This window comes from Mastigoproctus giganteus, chromosome 14 (assembly GCF_048544385.1).
Source record: "Mastigoproctus giganteus isolate SK-2022 chromosome 14, ASM4854438v1, whole genome shotgun sequence".
NCBI classification, from domain to species: domain Eukaryota; kingdom Metazoa; phylum Arthropoda; class Arachnida; order Uropygi; family Thelyphonidae; genus Mastigoproctus; species Mastigoproctus giganteus.
Window position 1 is genome coordinate 79381497 of NC_143588.1, and position 20312 is coordinate 79401808.

The window sequence follows — 20312 nt, forward strand, 5'->3', positions numbered from 1 at the left end:
GTTTAAATTGGAATGCCTGTCTGCAGTGATATCTTAGAAAAATTGAGGCATTTTAAATATCCATTCACACAATACCCATTCACACAAATTGAGGGTTTCAGAGAAGCCCTCTTATTTGTGTGAATCGGTATTTGAAAAACACATTGTCAGTCTGATGTATTCATTTAGCACTAGATTGTTTGGATGCCCGTGTGCATTTAGACTATAATTTCCAGAGTATTAACATCTCTTGTTCTCTTAACTGCTTTTAATACACACTTCTTTTTGTTCATCCTATTACCTTTATAGAATGGAACTTTTATAGCTAATTTGTGATTTTCGATTGGATAACTAGAAGCTTTTTAAACTATAATTCTCTGAGTATTAATATTTATTAATGTAAAATGACAATATGCAGTTTTTATATATAAAGTTTTAAATTTTAATTTATCCACAATGTGCAAGTCCTTATACTAGAATGAATCATTTTGAAAGATTGTTGGTCTCTTTCACTGTCAGGTAATCGTGAAAATATATTAATGCAATAAACTCTTAACATAAAACATTTTAACATTTTCATATACAAAATGTTTTGAAAATGAAAGTATAAATGTAGTAATAAAGGCAGAATATGCATTCTTTTTTGCTAATCAGGTGGTAGATGATCCTCATCACAGCAATATTTCTGCTTTTTATAATGGAGCTTGAAATGGCCAAATTTCTCTTTGGCCTCCAGACTAAACATCAGTGCTTCACTCTGTTCTATCATACAGTATATGAACTAATTGAAAACTTAATTGCAATAAGAACTAAACCTACCAAAAACTTCCTGTTTCATTTCACAATTATGCATGATGTCACATCTGATCTTAGTGTCCATTTATAATTGTCATCATCTGAACCCTACTCACTTTTCGGAAAAAATATCAACTATCAGTTTCCTTGATCACCACCTTCACTTGTCCTAAATCCTCATGTCATAATTCTGCTTTAAAAGTAGTACTTGTGCACATATTTGCTCTGGGTGTTTCCTATCAGAGACTTCCTAACTTGTAACCTCGTTTTTTTTTTTTTTTTTTTATCTTCTTTAACTGAAAGTATCTTTACAACATTCTGTCAAATTCAGTTGCTGTCTCTGTTGCTCTCCTTACTCAACAGATTTCTTGAGAACATTTTGACTTCCTTTCTTTGAAATTATACTTTCTACAGTCTAACTTTCCTAACAGTTGAAGTATTTTCTTTAGTTATTTTAATGTTCATAAATCTAGCTGGCTTCAGTAGTCTAGTTGTACAATCCCAGATGGTAAAGATGTTTGGGATATGGTATTAGTATTAGTAGTGGCAAATGATGCAAGAAAGCAAGGTTATAAAGCATCAGCCAGAGGGGAGGACAACACTTCCTACATCACCTGTCCATCCCCTCTAGTAATTTGTCTAGTTATTATTTTGCTATTAATGATCTCATAAAACTTGTTCATTTACTTACCAGAATGTGTCACGCAGCTAATTGTTGTGTGTGGCATTTTTTTCTCGCCAATGACCCTTCAAAAGATTGTTGGTATGTTGCTTTTTATGTGCAAATTTTAGTTTGCTATTGTACAATAGTTATGTACTTTTACATAACTATTGTATTGATTTTTTAGCTCTAAATGCGTACAGCTCTCTCTACACTTAATGTTAGCAAACCTCTGACCACAGCTTGGTGATAATTTCTTTTAAACTCAAGCTCCCCCCACGAACATTCTCAGCTTTGTGTCATTTGACATTACAACAACACCAAGTGGGATGGTATGCATAATTTCTATTCACCTTTTTCTTGGTTGGACTGCCATTTTAAATTTCCTGATTCTGATACTTGCTCATCTGGTGCCACTAAATTATTTTTTTAGGTTTGGAGATCTGTATTCCTCATTTCACACTAAGCTCTCATTCTTTATTTGAACCATAGTTTTTCCAACATATTTGCTAAGGCTGATCAGAATAAGAATAAAGCATATTGCAGTTGGCTTTCATTAAAATCTCCTGCTTTGTCTCTGGTATTTTTGAGTAGTTAACAACTAATTGTTAATAAATTCAGACTTAGTTTTTAAAAATACAGAAGTAGTAAACTCCTTGCCCAAATAGTGGGCAAGCTTTCTGGTCTCTTGTCAAAGCCATTTACCACAACTTCTGTCCATCTATAGTTCCACTTGTTTTTCATCCTGGTGGTTCTGCTGCACCCTCAGCTAAAGGTGTATCTGACGTAGCATCTTACTTTTTGTCTAACTCTTGTAGTGATGATCTGATAAAGAAATTAAGATGCAGGTGAAAGTATGCTACATTAAACTTCTGGTTTGACAGACTGTTTTGTGCAAACAGCCACAAATTCTTAGATATCCATCATTACCAGTTTCTTAAATGCTGATTTTTAAGTAATTCAGTTTGATTTCTGAGAGGTTAATGGTTATATTTTAATTCAGAGGGCTTGCGTGTTGGACCAGTATGCCTGGATAGAGAGGGAACAGTAAAAAAAAAGTCCTTTGAAAACAGAAATAATTTATAATTATGTTCATATTAAATAAGCAGTTTTATATAACCTGCATATGTAAATAATAAAATTTTATTACTTTTCTTTGTTAATTATTATTATTTGGCATATTGACTTTATTACTTTTTAATATATTAACAGTAAGCCCATGGTGGAGGTTCTTGCAACCTCTACTATGCAAGGGATGCAGCTCTTCCACCATGTACCCTCATGCCATGCTTCCAAGATGTCATGAAATTATGATTGCTCTTATCTGGGAGTAGAGATTACTGCATTTATCTTTAATTGTTATCCATATTTTTTAGCATAAAGAAATCACACAGTATAATTTATTCCAGGGTTTCCCAAACTTTTTCAAGCGTGGACTGGTGTTCGCAGATTTTTTTTTTTTTTTTTTTCGCAACCCACCTATAGCTATAAATTAATATATTTTCAATAATTATACTCGTAGGTTCAGGAAATAATCACACTACCATTAGGACATTTAACATACCAGTAATAATGCAATTAGGTGTTCATTAACATCAGTAAATATAAATAAAAGATAGGTAATTCATTTCTTTGTTTATTATCAAAAGTTTACATAAAATTTACATTTTTGTGTCTGTTTTTGGGCAAATAAATATTTATTTAATGAGTATTAACTGGGCATTTGGTATTTTATTACACTTTCATTTCTTCAGGAAATTTTCTTATAGTTTTATGTAGGTATATTTCAAATAAGTTGTTCATGGACCGGTATTTTCTTTTCGTGGATCGGTACTGGGCTGTGGACCATACTTTGGGAAACCCTGATTTATTCAAATGACATTTTTTATGCAAATTTTTTGATAAATTTTTTATGAAATTTGGTATAGCATCTTACTGTGTTGATTTCACATCAAATTACTTCTCTTTCTAAATATTATTAAAATATAATGACTGTATTTTTGCTTATTTGCCTAACTGTTGAATATTAGTATGTTATACTGTAATTCATTTACAATTCATTGAGCATTTTGTTTTATTTCATTTTTATCTTTAATTGATGAAAGATATGTTTTATATGCATTATTTTAGCCAGGATCTCCAGTAACTCGTGTGCTCCATCTTTCTGATACCCATTATGATCCTTATTACAAAGAAGGATACAATGCGGAATGCAATGAACCTTTATGTTGTCGTATTGCAGATGGTATTGCAGCAAATGTAGCAAATGGTGCTGGAAAGTGGGGTGACTACCGTGGTTGTGATACTCCTCTGAGAACTATTGAACACATGTTAGATCATATAAACCAGACTCACAAGGTTTGTTTATATTACATTTCATATTGCTTCTGAAAATATCCTTGCTTGTTTTTTTGCCTATTTTAGCCAATTCCAATGAAACTAGTTGGCACTTCTTGAACTGGAAATAACCTATTCTGGAAAAAAAGAAAGAATAAAAATTACTTATGGAATTAAGTGGGAAGCCCAGCCTTTACCAGATTAAATAAACTTTGTAATTTTTTTCTTCTAAGTCATTATATATCTAATATTGGAAAAACAATAGCAAATTCCCAAGGATATTCTTAAATAATTGTCTGTATTAAGGAGAGAAATTTTCTTAGGATTACATAAACAGTTAAAAGAATGTAGAAGAAAAAAAATAGATTAAAGGTATTCAGTGAACTTAGTATAATAAATCTAAGCTCAAAGACTGCCAACAGCTGAGTTTTTTCCTTTACTATAGCTTATATATATATAAATACTTTGACTCATCCAATATATATATATGGGGCGAGTCAAAAGTAGCTTCACAACTCCAAAAGTTTGTAAACATGTTCACTATAGTTGAAAATTTGAGTTAAAGTTGGAGTTTTGTGCTCATTTGTTGATTGCAGAAAGACTACAATGCATTTTTGGATGGAAGAAATTAAGCCTGAAATGCAAGTTAACATTGTTTGCTGCCTTTATCCGTATGAGTGTAAACTGGCACTAGAGTGATGTGCGACAGTGTATATCTGCATTCAAAATGCACTCAAGTGCTATGCTGTAGCACATATGAGCATTCATTCCAAGTGGTCAACCAATGAGTGCTGTAAACATAAAGGCACATGAAATTAACAACTACTCAGTATTGGTACATCGATTGAATGTTTTTCAGTATTGCTTGGCTTTTGTTTATGGACTTGACACGCCATTTTATTTGTTCTTTTCTTGTGTTGATATTAGTTTATGTATGTGAATAAACTTTATAAAATTAAGATTTGTTCTGATTTACAACTCAGCACAGAAGTAAGTGTTCACTTTTAGAATTATTAGCATCTATCACCACTTAGGTGGTAGATGATGCCTATCAACTGGTGCAATACCACTACTTTGCTTATTGGAGGCTTGAAATGGCGAAAACCCATGTTTAGTTTTCACAGAAAAATTTCCGGCATGCCCATCACCTTCGACCCATGCAAGGTACCAGGTGTGCCATAAGTTTTGATATCTTTTGTGTTTGGGGTTTTCATTAAAAAAATAAAAATAAAATTAATTCCAAACTTAATTTTCAACCATTAAGTATGAATTTTTCAACATTCTGAAAATTTCATCACATTGAACAGTTTCTCTATATTTAGGTGGCAATGAATGTGTTAAGCAGAAATTTCATACAAATGGACCTCAATCCCCATTTCTGATCCATAACTGCCCGCCATAACAAGCTTGCACTAACTAACAGGTTTGTTCTGAAGCAGATGCTTCCATCTCTGAATAAAATAGATGCCGATTTCCTCGCCTTGATTAAGAAAACAAAAATACAGATCGTAATTTATGATGGCCCTGCTCCACAAAGCAGACATTCGATCCATGATTTGTAGAAGGCTTACCACAAGTGAGGAAAGTATCGAGAAAGTAAGGCATTTCTTTTACAGTCCCCAAAAACCAATGTATCGGGCCAGCATAGAAATTAGTGTACTACAAAACACAGCGTGGAGAGTGTTGCATGAGCAGTTGCATATAAAACCATACAAGTTGCTGATGGTGTACAAACTGATGACAAGATCAGATATAAAATATTCTGTGTGTGGCAACAAATGTGTTAAGCAGAAATTTCATACAAAATTCAGCTAAACTCCACTGTGCAGACATGATTTGTAGAAGACTTTTTTTAGCTACAGGATGTTCTGTGTGCCATGGTAAGAAGACTGGCAGGCTTACCATAAGTGAGGAAAGTATTGAGAAAGTAAGGCATTTCATTCACAGTCCCCAAAAACCAATGTATTGAGCCAGCATAGAAATTGGTGTACCACAAAATATAGCATGGAGAGTGTTGTATGAGCAACTGCATATAAAACCATACAAATTGCAGGTGGTACAAACTATTATGGCTGATGACAAGATCAGATATCAACTCATCACTTGTGCTTAGTGATGAGTGCATATTGTGTCACAGGCAAGGAGAACAGACATGCAATGTGAGAATGCATGGTGTGGTTTTCCGCACAGAAAGAACAATCACTATTTAATTGTTCTTTCTGTGAGGAAGAAATTGATTTGAGACATGCTGCAAAATTATCTGCAAGTTGCTCAGGGTGATCCTAGCAACAGGGGACATCTTTCAGCAAGATGGCACACTCCCTCCCTCCCTTCCTTATGGATGTTTGAGGCTGTTTGAATCTCCACTTTCCAAATCAAAGAGTGGGATGCACACATTCAATTCAGTAGCCAGCCTTCTCATCTAAGACCTCACATTGTTGGACATCTTTTTTGTGGGGTCATGTTAAGGACGAAATATATGAATTGATGTGAATGACTGGAAGAGAATGATCACTGCAGCAGTTGACACAGTTGCACTGCCATGTTAAACTACCACTGATAATCAAACCATTTTCATCTGGGAATAGGTTCCACATTATTGCTGGAAGTAATATCAGAATGTTGTAATTATTACTTCCACTGCAACTTTGGGTTTGTATTAATATTCTCTCTGAAATGTTTCTTCATGGCAAATGTGCGAAGCTACTTTTGAATGTCCTATATATATATATAAAGTCTGGATCACTATGATAAACTCCAGTGACCTTCCTAAGTGAACACTCGCAAACAGTACACATAACCAAAACAGGATGGTAGATGGCACAGTGATCAGTTTGCACAAGTAAGGTTAGCGACCATTACAGCGCCTCATGAACTTAGGTTCATGTCCTCTTCTTTGAGGACATCCATCAGCTCTGTATACCAATGATCCCAGTTAGTGTCTCATCCCAAAAAATAAAGTGGAACTTCTGAGTTCCCAGGATTGAGAACAGAACTCTTTCCTGTCCAAAAAAAAGGCAGCGTTGTTCTCTTCCAAATGAAAGACTCCGCGTTATCTATTTGGATCTTCCCAACTCTCTCTGAATCTCATCCCACCTCTGAATACCCTATGACCACCAGATACAGAGGATGCGGAAAGGTCAGGGAATGACCACCGCATATCCCCGGAGTAATATGGTCTTAGTTGCTAATGCTCCTTAAAAAAAAAAAAAAAAAACCCTCTGAATACTTGTGATGGAATTTAGTCATCCTTACAATTATATCTTCCCCCCCCCCCCCCAGAGACTTCAGTGTGTTATTTTGCTGTGTACAGGCTGCAATTTGAGAAAAGATGGCCGTAATAGATATTGAATAAAGGTTTCTGATTTTTTGACCAATGAGGGCAGTTAGTGTGAAGAATAATTAATAAGAAACAGGGATACAGTAGTAATGATATTAAGTATTAATACAGGGTACTTATGAAAGTGATTTGAGCTAGAAGTATAGAAAATCTTTGTTGGAATCAGTGAGGTTTTGAATGAGATTAGCATGTTGATATAGAACACAGAAAAAAAAGTCAAAATAATATGCTGAAGTTTCTGGGGAGACATAATAGTAGTCAAAGAGGGGAAGGGATTCAAAGAGAGTTGGGAAGATCCCAATTCATAATATGGAACCTTTCATTTGGAAGAGAACAATGTTGCAAATTTTTCTGGGAATGCAGAAGGTCTACTTTATTTTTGTGATAAGTTTATTACAGTATTCACATTTCAAAATGAAAGAATGCTAATTTATTGAAACTAATGCTGAGCTTGTAGGCTGAATGTGAGAAATCACTCAGATAAATGAAATTAACTTTGATTTGAAGTCCATTTTATTATACAGTTTGGAGAGACCACATTTATTGCTATGGTTCCAACAAGGAATGTGGTTTTCTTTTTTTTTTTTATGTTACTTGGAGTTAGTAGATTTTTCCGTATTAAAGTTGAACAGGGTACAGGATTACTGTGCAAAAGATGACAAGGAACTCTCCAGTCTATGTAATTCTACTAATTGAAACTGTCATCAGTACCTGCCAATAAATGAATTATGGATTTAACAACTTGGAAATCGTACAAAGCCTACACAGGTCACTCAAATGTGCTATCCTCGATTGGCACAATTAAAAATCAGTACTACAAGATGAGAATCACTTAAAGTTTGGTGATGCAGCAGATGACAAAGTTGTCCACTGATTCATACATTTTCCCAAAGAATAGACCTATTTTTAGTCAGGCTTGCTGAAACTAGCTCTGTGGATTTTAATTTTGGTGAAGTGCCTAAGTGGCACATGCACTTGAATGGTACAATAAACTAAAATTAATTTTCTGAAAAGTACATGGGTGAAAAGTTTCATTTTATTAATTTCAACTACACAACATTAAATTTTAAATATAAAATTTAAAGCATTCAAACTATATATTTAGAAGAATATACACTGCCCTATCATTAATATCCAGACATACCTCCATTGATAGTTAGTTGTGGCCTACCCAAGCACCACATATCAGACAACTATAAATATGCCCATGCCCTTCAAGGAAACAGTAGTATGTTTGCAAATACAAGATTCCACAATAATTAACGGAGTTAAGACTTCCTGCGCAGAATGATAATAGGAATACCACAGTAGCAGTTGGTTTGTATGTGACATTTCAGTGGTACTTAAGTCAATGATTGTCGATGTGATCTGCAAATGGAAGCAGACTGGTGCTGAGACTGTCACAAAAACAGCTTGGAAAACTTTCAAAGCTGATGGGAACATGGTAGGTGAGCCCTGCAAAGAAGTGTTCTCTCAGAACACAGGTTTATGTTGTCACAACACACCCAGGCTCTCAGTAAGATGATTGGTTCATGTGTCAGCACCAGTATTGTGCACAGGATGCTGCATGATGTGGGTTATCAGCCTTCCACACACCACTACTCATCCCAACTAATGCCAGACACTGCCTAGCTTGGTGTAAGGCCTGTTGTTCACAGACCAATGGAAAGCTATGCTTTGGAGTGGTGGGTCATGGTACAAGGTCTATCAGTCTGACACTGATGGTTATGCCTGGAGAAAGCTACCTGTCAGACTGTATTATCTTGACAGTGAAGTTTAATTGAAGTGTGATGTCTGGGACTGTTTTTCACAACTTGGCCTGGGATGGTTGGTTGTTTTGGACAAAATCATGATGCTGAGGTCTATCTAAATGTCCTGAACAATAATGCATTAGCTATATTGTGGTAGCACATCTAGGAAACCTGCATTAGCAGGACAATGCCCTTATGTCAGCTCGCATTCTGATGGACAGACATATCAGCCTGTTATGAGGGCATGAGTGACGAAATTTAGGACTGGCCAGTCCAAAAGCCCTGACTTCAGTCATGTAGAGAATCTCTGGGATGAATTGGATCGTTGGGTGCATGTGCAGAGAGAGGCTGCACAAAAAAAAAAAAAAAAGAAAAAAAAAAAGACCTAAACTGGTTGTTGTTTTTGAAGGCTGAATGGTGGAAAGTAAAGGGGACATTTACAAAAAAAAAAAAAAAAAACTGAAGAGTGTTCCATGGGGACTAAAGGCTGTTGTAAAGGCTACAGATTTCGACACACACTATTAGTTTTTCTGTAAATAAAGATTATTTGTGGATATGCAGGTGGCTGGATATTAATCATAGGATAGTGTGTGTGTGTGTGTGTGTGTGTGTGTGTGTGTGTTCTCACCTAAAAGTTTTGAATCATAGTGTATGATAAGTTTTTGTTCATTTTTTTGAAATTAGCTATGACAATGTAAGTTTTAATATAAAAAAAAAAGCAACACACTACATAGTATTTTAAGATTTTTTATTAAGGAATGAAAAATTTACGGCAAAATAAAATATTGAAATGATTAATATCAACAACAATGCTGATTTTTCATCAAAATATCCTCCAGAAATTTTACCACTGCCTTACACAGATGTAGCATTTTGGTGATTAATTTTGTGTCTTGACTAACACTATTTCAAGAAATCTGCAAGGTTTGCCATAAGTTTTGTGAAGATGGGCAGACTTGACAGTCTAGATGATCCCATAAAAGCTCTAAGTTTAAGTCACGCTGTTGTTTGTTCTGGCCACACCATAATTGTTAGTTGCTAGAAGGTCCCTGCACAGCTTAGAGCTGTGCTTTGGGTCATTGCCTTGTTGTAATATAAAATTTCATCCACAAAGTTGAAGTCAGAAGATGTTGCATTATGTTCAACAATGTTTTTATAACCTTCTTTTCTTAAAATTTCTTCAATTCTGATGATGTTACCCACTCCAGAAAAACAGAAGCAACCCCAGATCATGTTGAAACCATTTTTTTCTTCAGTTGAATCTTCTCACATAAACTCTACTCTTGGATCCAAAAATTTCAAATTAGGATTTATCCATCCACAGTACATTTTTCCAATGTTGATGGCTTACCCAAGCCAACCATTTCTTTTTATTTTACAATTTTAATAAGTTTTGGACCATTACATGACCATGAAATCCTGCTTGTTTAAGACAAAGTTTTACAATGTATGCAGAAGTTTCTCTGTTCCTATTGAACTCAGCCCAGATTTCAGGTGCTGTAAGTTGTCAATTGCATTTAGAAATGTGTTATGGTCTTATCTTGTACTTCAATTGTTAAGTGCAGTTGCCTCTCCTTGAATTTTTGAATGGTAGTTTGTACTCCTTTAAATGAAACCCCTAGTTTTTTGCCAATACTCATTGAATAACTTTCTTTATATAGAGTTATAATAGCACTTCTTTTTTCAATACTCAATTCCTTATTTTTTGCCATGTTTATCACGAGACACACAACTTACACCAAACACCTTTTCTGGATTACAGGTGTTCAGTTTTATAAGTTACAGCTCTTACTCCTCAATTTATATTATTGCAAAACATTCTAGAATAATCTACAATACTCCTACTTTAGAATATTCTAGAATTGTCTACAATGTTCTATCATATTCAGGGGTCTATACATTTCTGGAATATCTAGAAATTTCTTGAATATTATTTAAGGTTTTGATTTTTATACAAAATAATAGAAAATATTTTAATAAAAATTTGTAAACAAGTTGGTCTTATTTTAATAAGAACTTTGAAAATTAAGAAAAAAATGAAAAGTGATTCCAAAGTTTTAGGCAGGAGTGTATACACTGGGTGATCACTGAAATATGACCACCTACCTAATACTTCGTAGTTCCTCCTTTTGCCCTCAGTACAGCAGCTATCCGACGTGGCATTGATTCAACAAGATGTTGGAAGCATTCAGGAGGTGTGGCCAACCAAGCTGTGTGTAATGCAGTCAGCAATGCATGGAGGTGATTGGTGTATCCAGATGCCTGATATGCCTTTCCATAGTGTCCCACAAGTGCTCTATGAGATTGATATCGTCGGAGTTCGGAGGCCAATTGATATGCTGGAAGTCAGAACTGTGTTCCTCAAACCATTCCTGCAAAAAAAAGTGCCCGATGGCTTGGTGCATTGTCATCTTGGAAGACACTATTGCCATTCAGGAAAAAGTCGCATAGTGGGGTGTACACAGTCAGCAAGCAGTTGATGATAGCGGAGACCAATGATACGTTGTTCCACATGCACCAGGGGTCCAAGCCAGTGAAACATGCCCCACACCATACAACTGCCTCCACTGGCCTGCACTTTTGATACCATGCATGATAAATGAAGAGCCTCAAGTTGTTGACGTCAAATCCTCACACGACCATCCATGGTGTGGAGTAAATTATGTCCGACCAGCACACCTTCTTCCAGTCTTCTAACGTCAGACTTGCTCTTTACACCTTTTACACTGATGAACCATTGGGTAGGAGAGGATGCCATAGGGATCATCTGCTGGTATAGCCCATACTTGTGAGCGTGCGATGCATAGTCTTACCAGATATTGTTCCAGTTTGGCCCATGCTGCATTCGGTAGTTAACCCTTCAACAGTGCTGTGCCTGTTCACCTGTATGAGTCATTCAGACCCAGCGCTCACCTCTAACATCAACCTTTTGCTGTCCTTTGCACTTTTGCCGTCGGGTCGTTGTTTGACCATTTTGATGCCAGTCCTGGTACACTTTTAACTACGGCAGCTCTCGAACACCCCACCAGTTCAGCCATTTGAGAAATCGAGGCACCAGCTCGTCGAGCACTAACAATCTGTCCTTTATGAAAGTCCGATAAATCTTTCCTTTTACCCATCATGCTCAGAATTTTACTAACCGAACAATTGACAACTTATATATGCTACGTGGGTAGACTTACTCCGCACTCGCGTACCTCACATGGTCAGCGGATCGCATTCAGTTTTCATAGGGGTGATCACTCAGTGTATATCACATTGTACTATGCACTCCTTACTTCTAGTATATCCAAAGTTATGTGCTTGTACTTTGTAAGACTATGATTGTAATAGGAAAAGAACTTTTAAAATTTAAGTTTTGTTTGAATTTATTTATTTATTTATTAATGCTATTTATTTAATTAACTTGAAACATCTGTTACAATAATTTTGGAGTTATTTAAATGCTTAATTGTAAATATCAGTGACATGTAATGCTTTTTCACAAAACTAATTTTAGTTTATTGGAATGTAGAAGTGTATGTACTGCATAGTCACCTCACCAAATTCAAAATTAACAGACCTGTTTTCATATAGTCAAAAAATCACAATCTGTCCAGAATGGCTTGCTGTGTTTTCAAGTTACACCTGTTTGGTATAACTTGAAAATAATGAACCTGCATTAATTGTTGGCTGAAGATAAAAATCTCATTATTTATTATTATTATTATTGTTACTTTTTTTATTTATTTATTTTTTTTTTTTTTTACTTTCTTAAATATAGACATTTTTACTTAGTGTATGGTTTTTGGAATTTTTATTTATCATTTCCCCAGAATTACACCAAGCAGGTACAGTCATGGTGAAAAGGAACATGTAGTAATGCTAGCATGGGAAACTGACTGCTGCTAATGCTACAAAGCCTAGAATTATGTGTTTGTTTTTAGTTCAAGTTATTTATAAAATTCTCCCACTTGACTAAAATTATTAATTGTTTCTAATAGTTATAAATTATATCTTTTTGAAAGAGTGATTTGAAATACTTGTTATTATTTTTGGATAATAAACTCGTAATATTCAAATTTTGCATATTTTACTGCATTATAAATTTCAAATAAATTTTGAAAAGGTTTGAAATTGAAGAGAATAATAGCATCTCATACATGTCTTTTAAAATTTTTTTTAAAAAATGTATATATACAAGATGCTATTATTCACTTCATTTATATGCAGTAATATATAAAAATGTACAATTTTTAAATTTTGCTGGAAAATGGAAGGGGCTAATAGCTTCATCTTTATATATGATGTCTATAATGTGTTGTTTTAATGATTTTCAACATACAGTAGAATGTTGGTTATCCAGAATAATTTGAAAAGCTGATCTTTCTTTTTTTTTTTTTTAGTAATGGTAGTACAGTAAGCTCATTATAGTGATCACATTTGCAAATTGAATTTTGATTATAATAAGTGACAGATCGAGTTTACTACCTGTTTATAACAGATTGTACAAACAAAAAGCCCAACAAACCAAAAACTGCAAATTGTTTTTATTGTTTTTTGGTTGTGACCTCTAGAATTCTATATGATCAGAAAGGTGCTTTAGAAAAATATCAGAGACTACTGGGTTTTCTTGGAAACCATGAGTGAATTTCAGATTAGTTTAGCTCCAGATTCAGTAAGAATAATATTGGCCTGAAACTGTGCGATTTATTATTTTTCTCATTTTAATATGGTAAAATGTGAACGGAAAGAAAACGCATGGTTTTAACATTGCAACAAAAAACAGAAATTATTAATAGAATTAGAAAAAGTGAAAATTTAGGAAATCTCTCCAAAGAGTTTAATGTGGGGACTTCAACAATTTGAAGAAAAATTCCAAAGCTATAACAGAATTTGTGTTGATTATGGATAGTGAAGGAGGATCTAGAAGGAAAACATGTCGAGACCTGAAAATTCTGCTTTAGAGTGCACTCGATTTATTTTTTTTTGTTTTCATCAGAGTAAAGTTTAGGTGAACCAGTGTCTGGCCCAATGTTGTGTGAAAAAGCATTGGATTTTAATCGAAAATTAATAGGTAATGAAGATTTCAAGGCAAGCACAGGTTGGCTGAAAAACTTTAAACTGAGACACAGTGTACATGAACTAGATATTCAAGGCGAGAAACTTTCTGCAGATGAATTGGCAGTGGTGTCCTTGTAAGTTTGCTTCAGTTTCAGCAAATTTCAAGAAAGAAAACGTTTATAACGTTAATGAGATGGGCTTATTATGGAAAGCATTACTGAGAAAAACCCTAGCCACTAAAAGAGAAATGCCTGCACCAAGTTTTAAGATGAGAAAACAGCGAGTTGCTGTGTATGCAAATGCCACTGGGACATGCAGATTGTCTGTGCTAGTTATTGGTAAGTCGAAAGAACTGAGAGCATTTAAAAATATTTTCCTGTTTTGTGTAAAAATCATAAAAATGCCTGAATGGATGTTTCTGTCTTCCCAAGAGTGGTTTATAATTTTTTTTTTTATTTAATTTAATTGTAAGGTAAGATTAAATTTATTTAGTCTTACCTTACAATTAATTAATTTATTTATTTAATCTTACCAGAAATTTTGGCTTTCCGGATGAGGTCTGACATCAATTATTCTGGATAACTGATGCTCTACTGTACTTAATATTTTTTGAAAATCAAAGGTGTAAGAAAAAAACAGCATTTAAAAATTTTTTTTTTTTTTATTAAAAACTTTTAAAAAAATGCATGCAGTAAGTATTGCAGTTCATTAAGAAAGAATGAGATCTTGACATACATACTCCGAGCAGAATTCAAAAAGCCCATAAACATTTATCAGAAATTAAAAAGGAAGTTTATACCTGTCAGGTCTAGCATCACCATCTTTGTATCAATTAGTGATGCCACAACTGCAGGGCTAAAAAGGACACTACATCTTCTCTCCACTTCCATATGCACATACACACTTCTCTTTTCTTAGTCTCCTACTGAAATGTGCTCATCACTGTGACCTTTCAGATGAACAAAGTAAAGACAGTAAAGGTTGCATGGGGGGGGGGAACAATTGTATTTGTACTTCGTTAGCAAGTTCCAAATATTTTAAGATCCATAGCTCTAAAATTTTTATTCTCGCTTTATCCACTGTATTAATTTTTGCATACTGCACAATTGTGGTTTTGTAAGTTAATATCTAGGATCATTTTACCTAGATTTTGACTCTTGGGTTTATAAGCAGATTAAAAAGGAAGATGTAAAAAATAGTAATGCAGACTTATTGAAGCAATTTATTAGAGATAAAGATGATTGTTATTGCATTCTGCATGTCATCATTAAATGATGACATGCAATTTTTCACCTTGGTGAATGAGACAGAATTTATCCTAACTGTAACCAGTTATTTGGTTCATATAATGATATAAATTCTAATTATTCAAGCCATAATTAGTTTTGGTGTGCTGCTCTTAACCTGACCTACTGACTGTAGAGGTGTATATTTGATTTCTACTATTACTGTTACAAAAATCTCATTTCTGAGTTAGTTGATCTCAGTCCTTAGTTATGAGTATCCCCGAGATGCTTAGTTTTCTGCTTATAAACATCTATAATACTGTATGGACACAGTTTCAGATGGTGGTACTTAACACACATCTAGGGGTAGAAGTATTCTTGAGCTTATCTTGTAGTTATTAAAAAAAAAAGATTTGTTGAAAATGAAGTCTTTCTTGTTAATTACCAAGATAAGCTCAACTATAACCATAGGATGAGCTCGCTTTCTTGTTAATAATAGTTCTCAGTTTAAGTCATCATTGGAAATTACGGAGACATTGGAAGAAAATACCAGAACAAATTAAGAAAAATGTTTTTATTGTTCTGATTTTTATTAGTTAAATGTATTCATTGATGTAATGAAATTGCCCATCAGACTAGTAGCATTATTTAACTGAATTTGGAGTATATATGATATAACTTATCTGTATGTTTTTAGTTTGACTATATACTTTGGACTGGTGATATTCCACCTCATGATATTTGGAACTCAACTCGACACGAGCAGTTACACTTGCTGCATTCAACATCACAAATGATGGAAAAATATTTCCCTGGAATTCCTGTTTTTCCAGCACTAGGTAACCATGAAAGTGCTCCAGTTAACAGGTTAGGTAATATCCATTTATGCAACAATGTAATTGTATTCAAAAAAAATTTTAAATTAAAAGACTTCTAAAAGTACTGTTTACTTGTTTTTAATATGAAAAAGAAATTACTTGATTTTTTTACTTAGTGTACAAAAATGTTTAATTATAATGACTATTAATTAGCCTGTTTTTTTAATTTAGTGGCTTCTCATCATATCATTGCTTTAAGTTGAAGGGGGGGGGGATTGTGTCATTTGTATGAACTTACTCCAGAAGTCTCATTTTCTCCAGCAGAAGGTTGTAGTAGTAAAAAAAATTTTTTTTTGTTCAAGATTAATAACTATAAAATAGTGAAGATAAAATTATGAACTCAATGTAATAAAGTTGATTTACTGCATGGGAATAGGAGAATATTAATCTAACTTAATGATTACTGTACACTGATGAAAGCCTAAGTTTGTATAAGTGGCAAAGAGCAAAACAAATGTGCTACAAAGTGTTGCAATTTCAAATTGCAAAACAAGTCACTAAAAGTTGCCTTAGTTATGCACTTATGCTTCAATGAAAGCGCTGCTCCTTAAGAAGAGTTATATTACTGTTATTTAAAATACATACCAGGTGGCCATTTCATTACAACAGTACTTCAACATTTAAAGTTTTTAACTCTCCCCTCCCATCAACCTCCAAAGTCAAGTGCTAATGGTTTAAAACTGTTTTATAGAAATACTAATATAGTGGTTTTCAACCGGGGTGCCGTGGAATTTGGGTTTAAGTTACTTAAAGTTATTATTATTTTTTTTTTAAATTTTGTATATTTATTTCATTATAAAAAGGTGTACGGTATCCATTGTACTGTATCTTTTTAATTTTGTGGTGATCTATAATTGATCTTTATTTAGTACCTCTATATAAAGAATAAAATTATTATAAGTATATATTAAAAGATCAAAAACCACTGTGTTAGGTATTTCTTTTGACCTAGAGGTGCCATGAAAATATTATTAGGATGCTAAGGATACCATCAACCAAGAAAGTTTGGAAACCTCTGCATCAGTATATTAAACAAAGTCCACTCTGATATTACAAAGTATAATGGGTTCATTGTTTATGACTTTTTTGTAGAGGTCTGGATTCAAATTCCATCCAAGGTTGGATGATGCTTAATGGCTTCTTCATTTGAGGTTGTATTTAGCCCAACTTAAGTAGGTGGAGTAGATTGGTATAACCCATTACAGATGCTAAGTTTATTTTTGCCATCAGGAACAAAGTTGCGTGACATCAGTGTGGGCTATAAAAATGTGGTACAATTGTATTTCTGTATTCAAAATGACTTTAAGGAATAAATCATTTTAGCATTGCAGAATTATCGATTGCATTTTAACCAGACATCAGAAGTAAAGCGTCACAAAGTTGACAGTTAAGTTTTTATTTTGGCTGATTTTTAACTTTACTCATTATTATTTATTATTTATTTATTTTTTTCAAATAATACAGTAAGTTAGAAAAATGCAAACATAATGGATTCTGAATATTTTAACAGTAACATTAAGTTAGTTCAGAACTGACCTCTCTGCTGTTTTTTTTAAATAATTTTTGACCTTAAGAAAAAATAAGTCTAAACAAAAAAAATTATTAAAAGTTAATATTGGAAGATTATCTGATTTCCTGGATTGTAAATATTTTAAGTGTGAGAAGAGATGCAATATTAATTCCTTGGAATTTTCAGCAGCAGTAATCGGAGATTAAACAGAAAGTGTTTTCAAAATAGTTATTTTTACAACAATATAGTTGGGTAGCACATTTTTTTTTCTCACCTCATTGGATTCTATATTTTCTATTGAATATTCTACTTTATTTTTTCTTAAAAATGAATGATAAGTGGTGACATACAAAATTTTTTTCAAGCATCTATTGTTCTTGTAGCATGAGGCTTTTTGTCCTAAAGTTCCTTGGGTGGAGTAAGGGGGGAAAAAAACCCACTCTGAAAGTAACTAAGCTATTTTTTTCTCAGAGCAGCTTTTAACTAAGTTACTTTTATCAGCCAACTAATTTAATTTAACTTTGTTGGCTTTGAAATGTAAGTTACTCATGACTGACATTAGAAAATAGGCCTTTGGTGGCAGGCTACGTATCACTATAGTGGTGGCGTTACTCGTGACTGGTTTTTAACATGTGGCATTATCTTTTGCAATTAAAACTAAGCCACAAGTTGCAATTAAAACAAATTAAGTGTTAAATCCAGAGTCATGCATAGCTTTCTTTTGGTGGTGGTAACAAACCAGGTGGCTATATGGTAGGCCCCCATTATAACTCGATTTGCTATAACCCGGTTCATATATTATAACCCGTATCTGACTATAACGCTGTCACAGATCACTATAACTCTCTTTTACAGATTGCATTTTTGGCATATTTAACGAAATTGTTTTATTCTGATGGAGTCGATAGCTTGAAAAAGATTAGCAAAACAGCATTAAAACGTTTCCCACGCCGATTTGAGAAATTTTCTCGCATGCTAATTTAATTGCAGTACAGTGACTTGTTACATAGTTTGTAATATTTGCGTTATATGCATTTATCCGAAGTCTAGTCATCACTCAGTATAGTATTAGACATTGTGCGTAACGGACAGTTTACTTGAACATCGTATCGTAATTAATGCAACCAATGCAGTTACATTTTCGAAGAGCTAATAATGGCTGATAAGAATGAAAAAGCAGCAACATCTGGGCGCAGTACCAAGACTATAAATATTAAAAAAAAAAAATTTGAAAATTAAATTAGACATTTTGAAGCGAATCGATTCCGTTCAACGACAAGCAGATGTGTGCCATAATTTAGGACTTGCAACTTTAACTGTAAGAACAATTATAAAAAAAATAATAATAATAATTTTAGCAGCAGGAAAGATAGCTGTTCCACTGCAAGCAACTAGGACTAGGCCGACTATTAGGATTGAAATGGAAAGACTAATTTTATTGAAGATAATATTCCAATGCAGAATTCAGTTAAGTTAAATACAGTCGATTCCAGTTATTTGGGACACATCAGGACTAGTGCATTTTGGTCCGATTAAGCGGCTGCCCCAATTATCCGAAGTTTCACGTAAATAGTTAAAAATACAATGTACTCCCCCCACCTCTTTACAATTGGTTCACTGTTCAATCAAATCACGTTACGATGGAGTCACCATTGTAAAGTACCGTTCACTATACGATGTGTAATAAGCGCTAGTCATTGTGATCACGTTTGTGAATTGAATTTTAATTCTATTAAACGGCGATTCTAATTAGCGAAAATAGGAGGAATATTATCCATAGGCTATAAAAATAAAGATATATTAAGTACAAATTTACCCTTTATTACCTTACTAATTAAAAAATTAGATGATACGTGATAATCGGAATAATTAATACGTACTGTAATATGTACATACTAATTGGTTGACATTTCTGTTCACTGACATTTGTGGGTGGGGGTTAAAATTTAAAACAGTATAAAGATAAGCAATCCATAACAAAGAACACCGCACACACACAAATTGCAAGTAACACAACACGCGCAAGTGAGAACGGAGTAACAAATTACGAAGCTTTAAAAATAGGAATGAAGAGAAGAGCCTGAAAATTATTTTTTTTTTATATGATTGAAGATTCCATAGAAGTGTAAACACATTTCACCATAATAACCCACAGAATTCCAGCTGTCGGTATTATCGCAAATTTAATAAGATCAAGTTTACTATCAGTTTACGATAGATTTCACTAACACAAAAGCCCAATAAACAGGTGACTGCTAGTTGTTTTTATTGTTTTATGGTTGTGACCTCCAGAAATTTGACCGAACTACGTGGTACGGTTGGGGACAATCGTAGGGTAATCTTCAGTGCTGCGGTCTTCTGCCCCGATTAACCGGCATTTTGTCCCAATTAAGCGAAGTAAATCCTGGCTATTTTCTCGATTGGGTTCTGTTTTTTTAAGATTTGCCCCAAATAAATGGCTGCCCCGATTAACCGGTGGCCCAAATAACCGGAATCCACTGTATTAAAAAAAGAGAGAGAGAGAGATTAACTAATATGATGATCTGAAGAAAACTTGCCTTAAAAAAAAAAAAAATGTGTAACAATTTAAAACTGGTAAGGGTTGGTTGAATAGATTTAAAATCCAGGGAGAAGCCTCTAGTGCAGATCAAGGAGCTGAAACTTTCAAAAAAGAACTTGTTAAAATATTGAAGAGGGGTATTATGTGTTATACTTAAGTTTTTAACATAGATGAAGCAGGACTTTCGTGGAAATGAATGCCTAAAAGAAGTTTCATATTGAAAGAAGAAAAA

At 33.8% G+C, this 20312-nt stretch overlaps 1 protein-coding gene across 1 annotated transcript in view; it reads left to right on the forward strand.

The window, feature by feature from the left end:
* LOC150075280 (sphingomyelin phosphodiesterase) overlaps positions 1 to 20312 on the forward strand; it is a 69842-nt gene that overhangs the window by 23541 nt on the left and 25989 nt on the right. Inside the window, exons 4-5 of the mRNA XM_090389303.1 lie at positions 3566 to 3793; positions 15830 to 15999. Coding sequence (XP_090245429.1) covers positions 3566 to 3793; positions 15830 to 15999 — 398 coding nt within the window. The remainder of the gene's footprint in view (positions 1 to 3565; positions 3794 to 15829; positions 16000 to 20312) is intronic.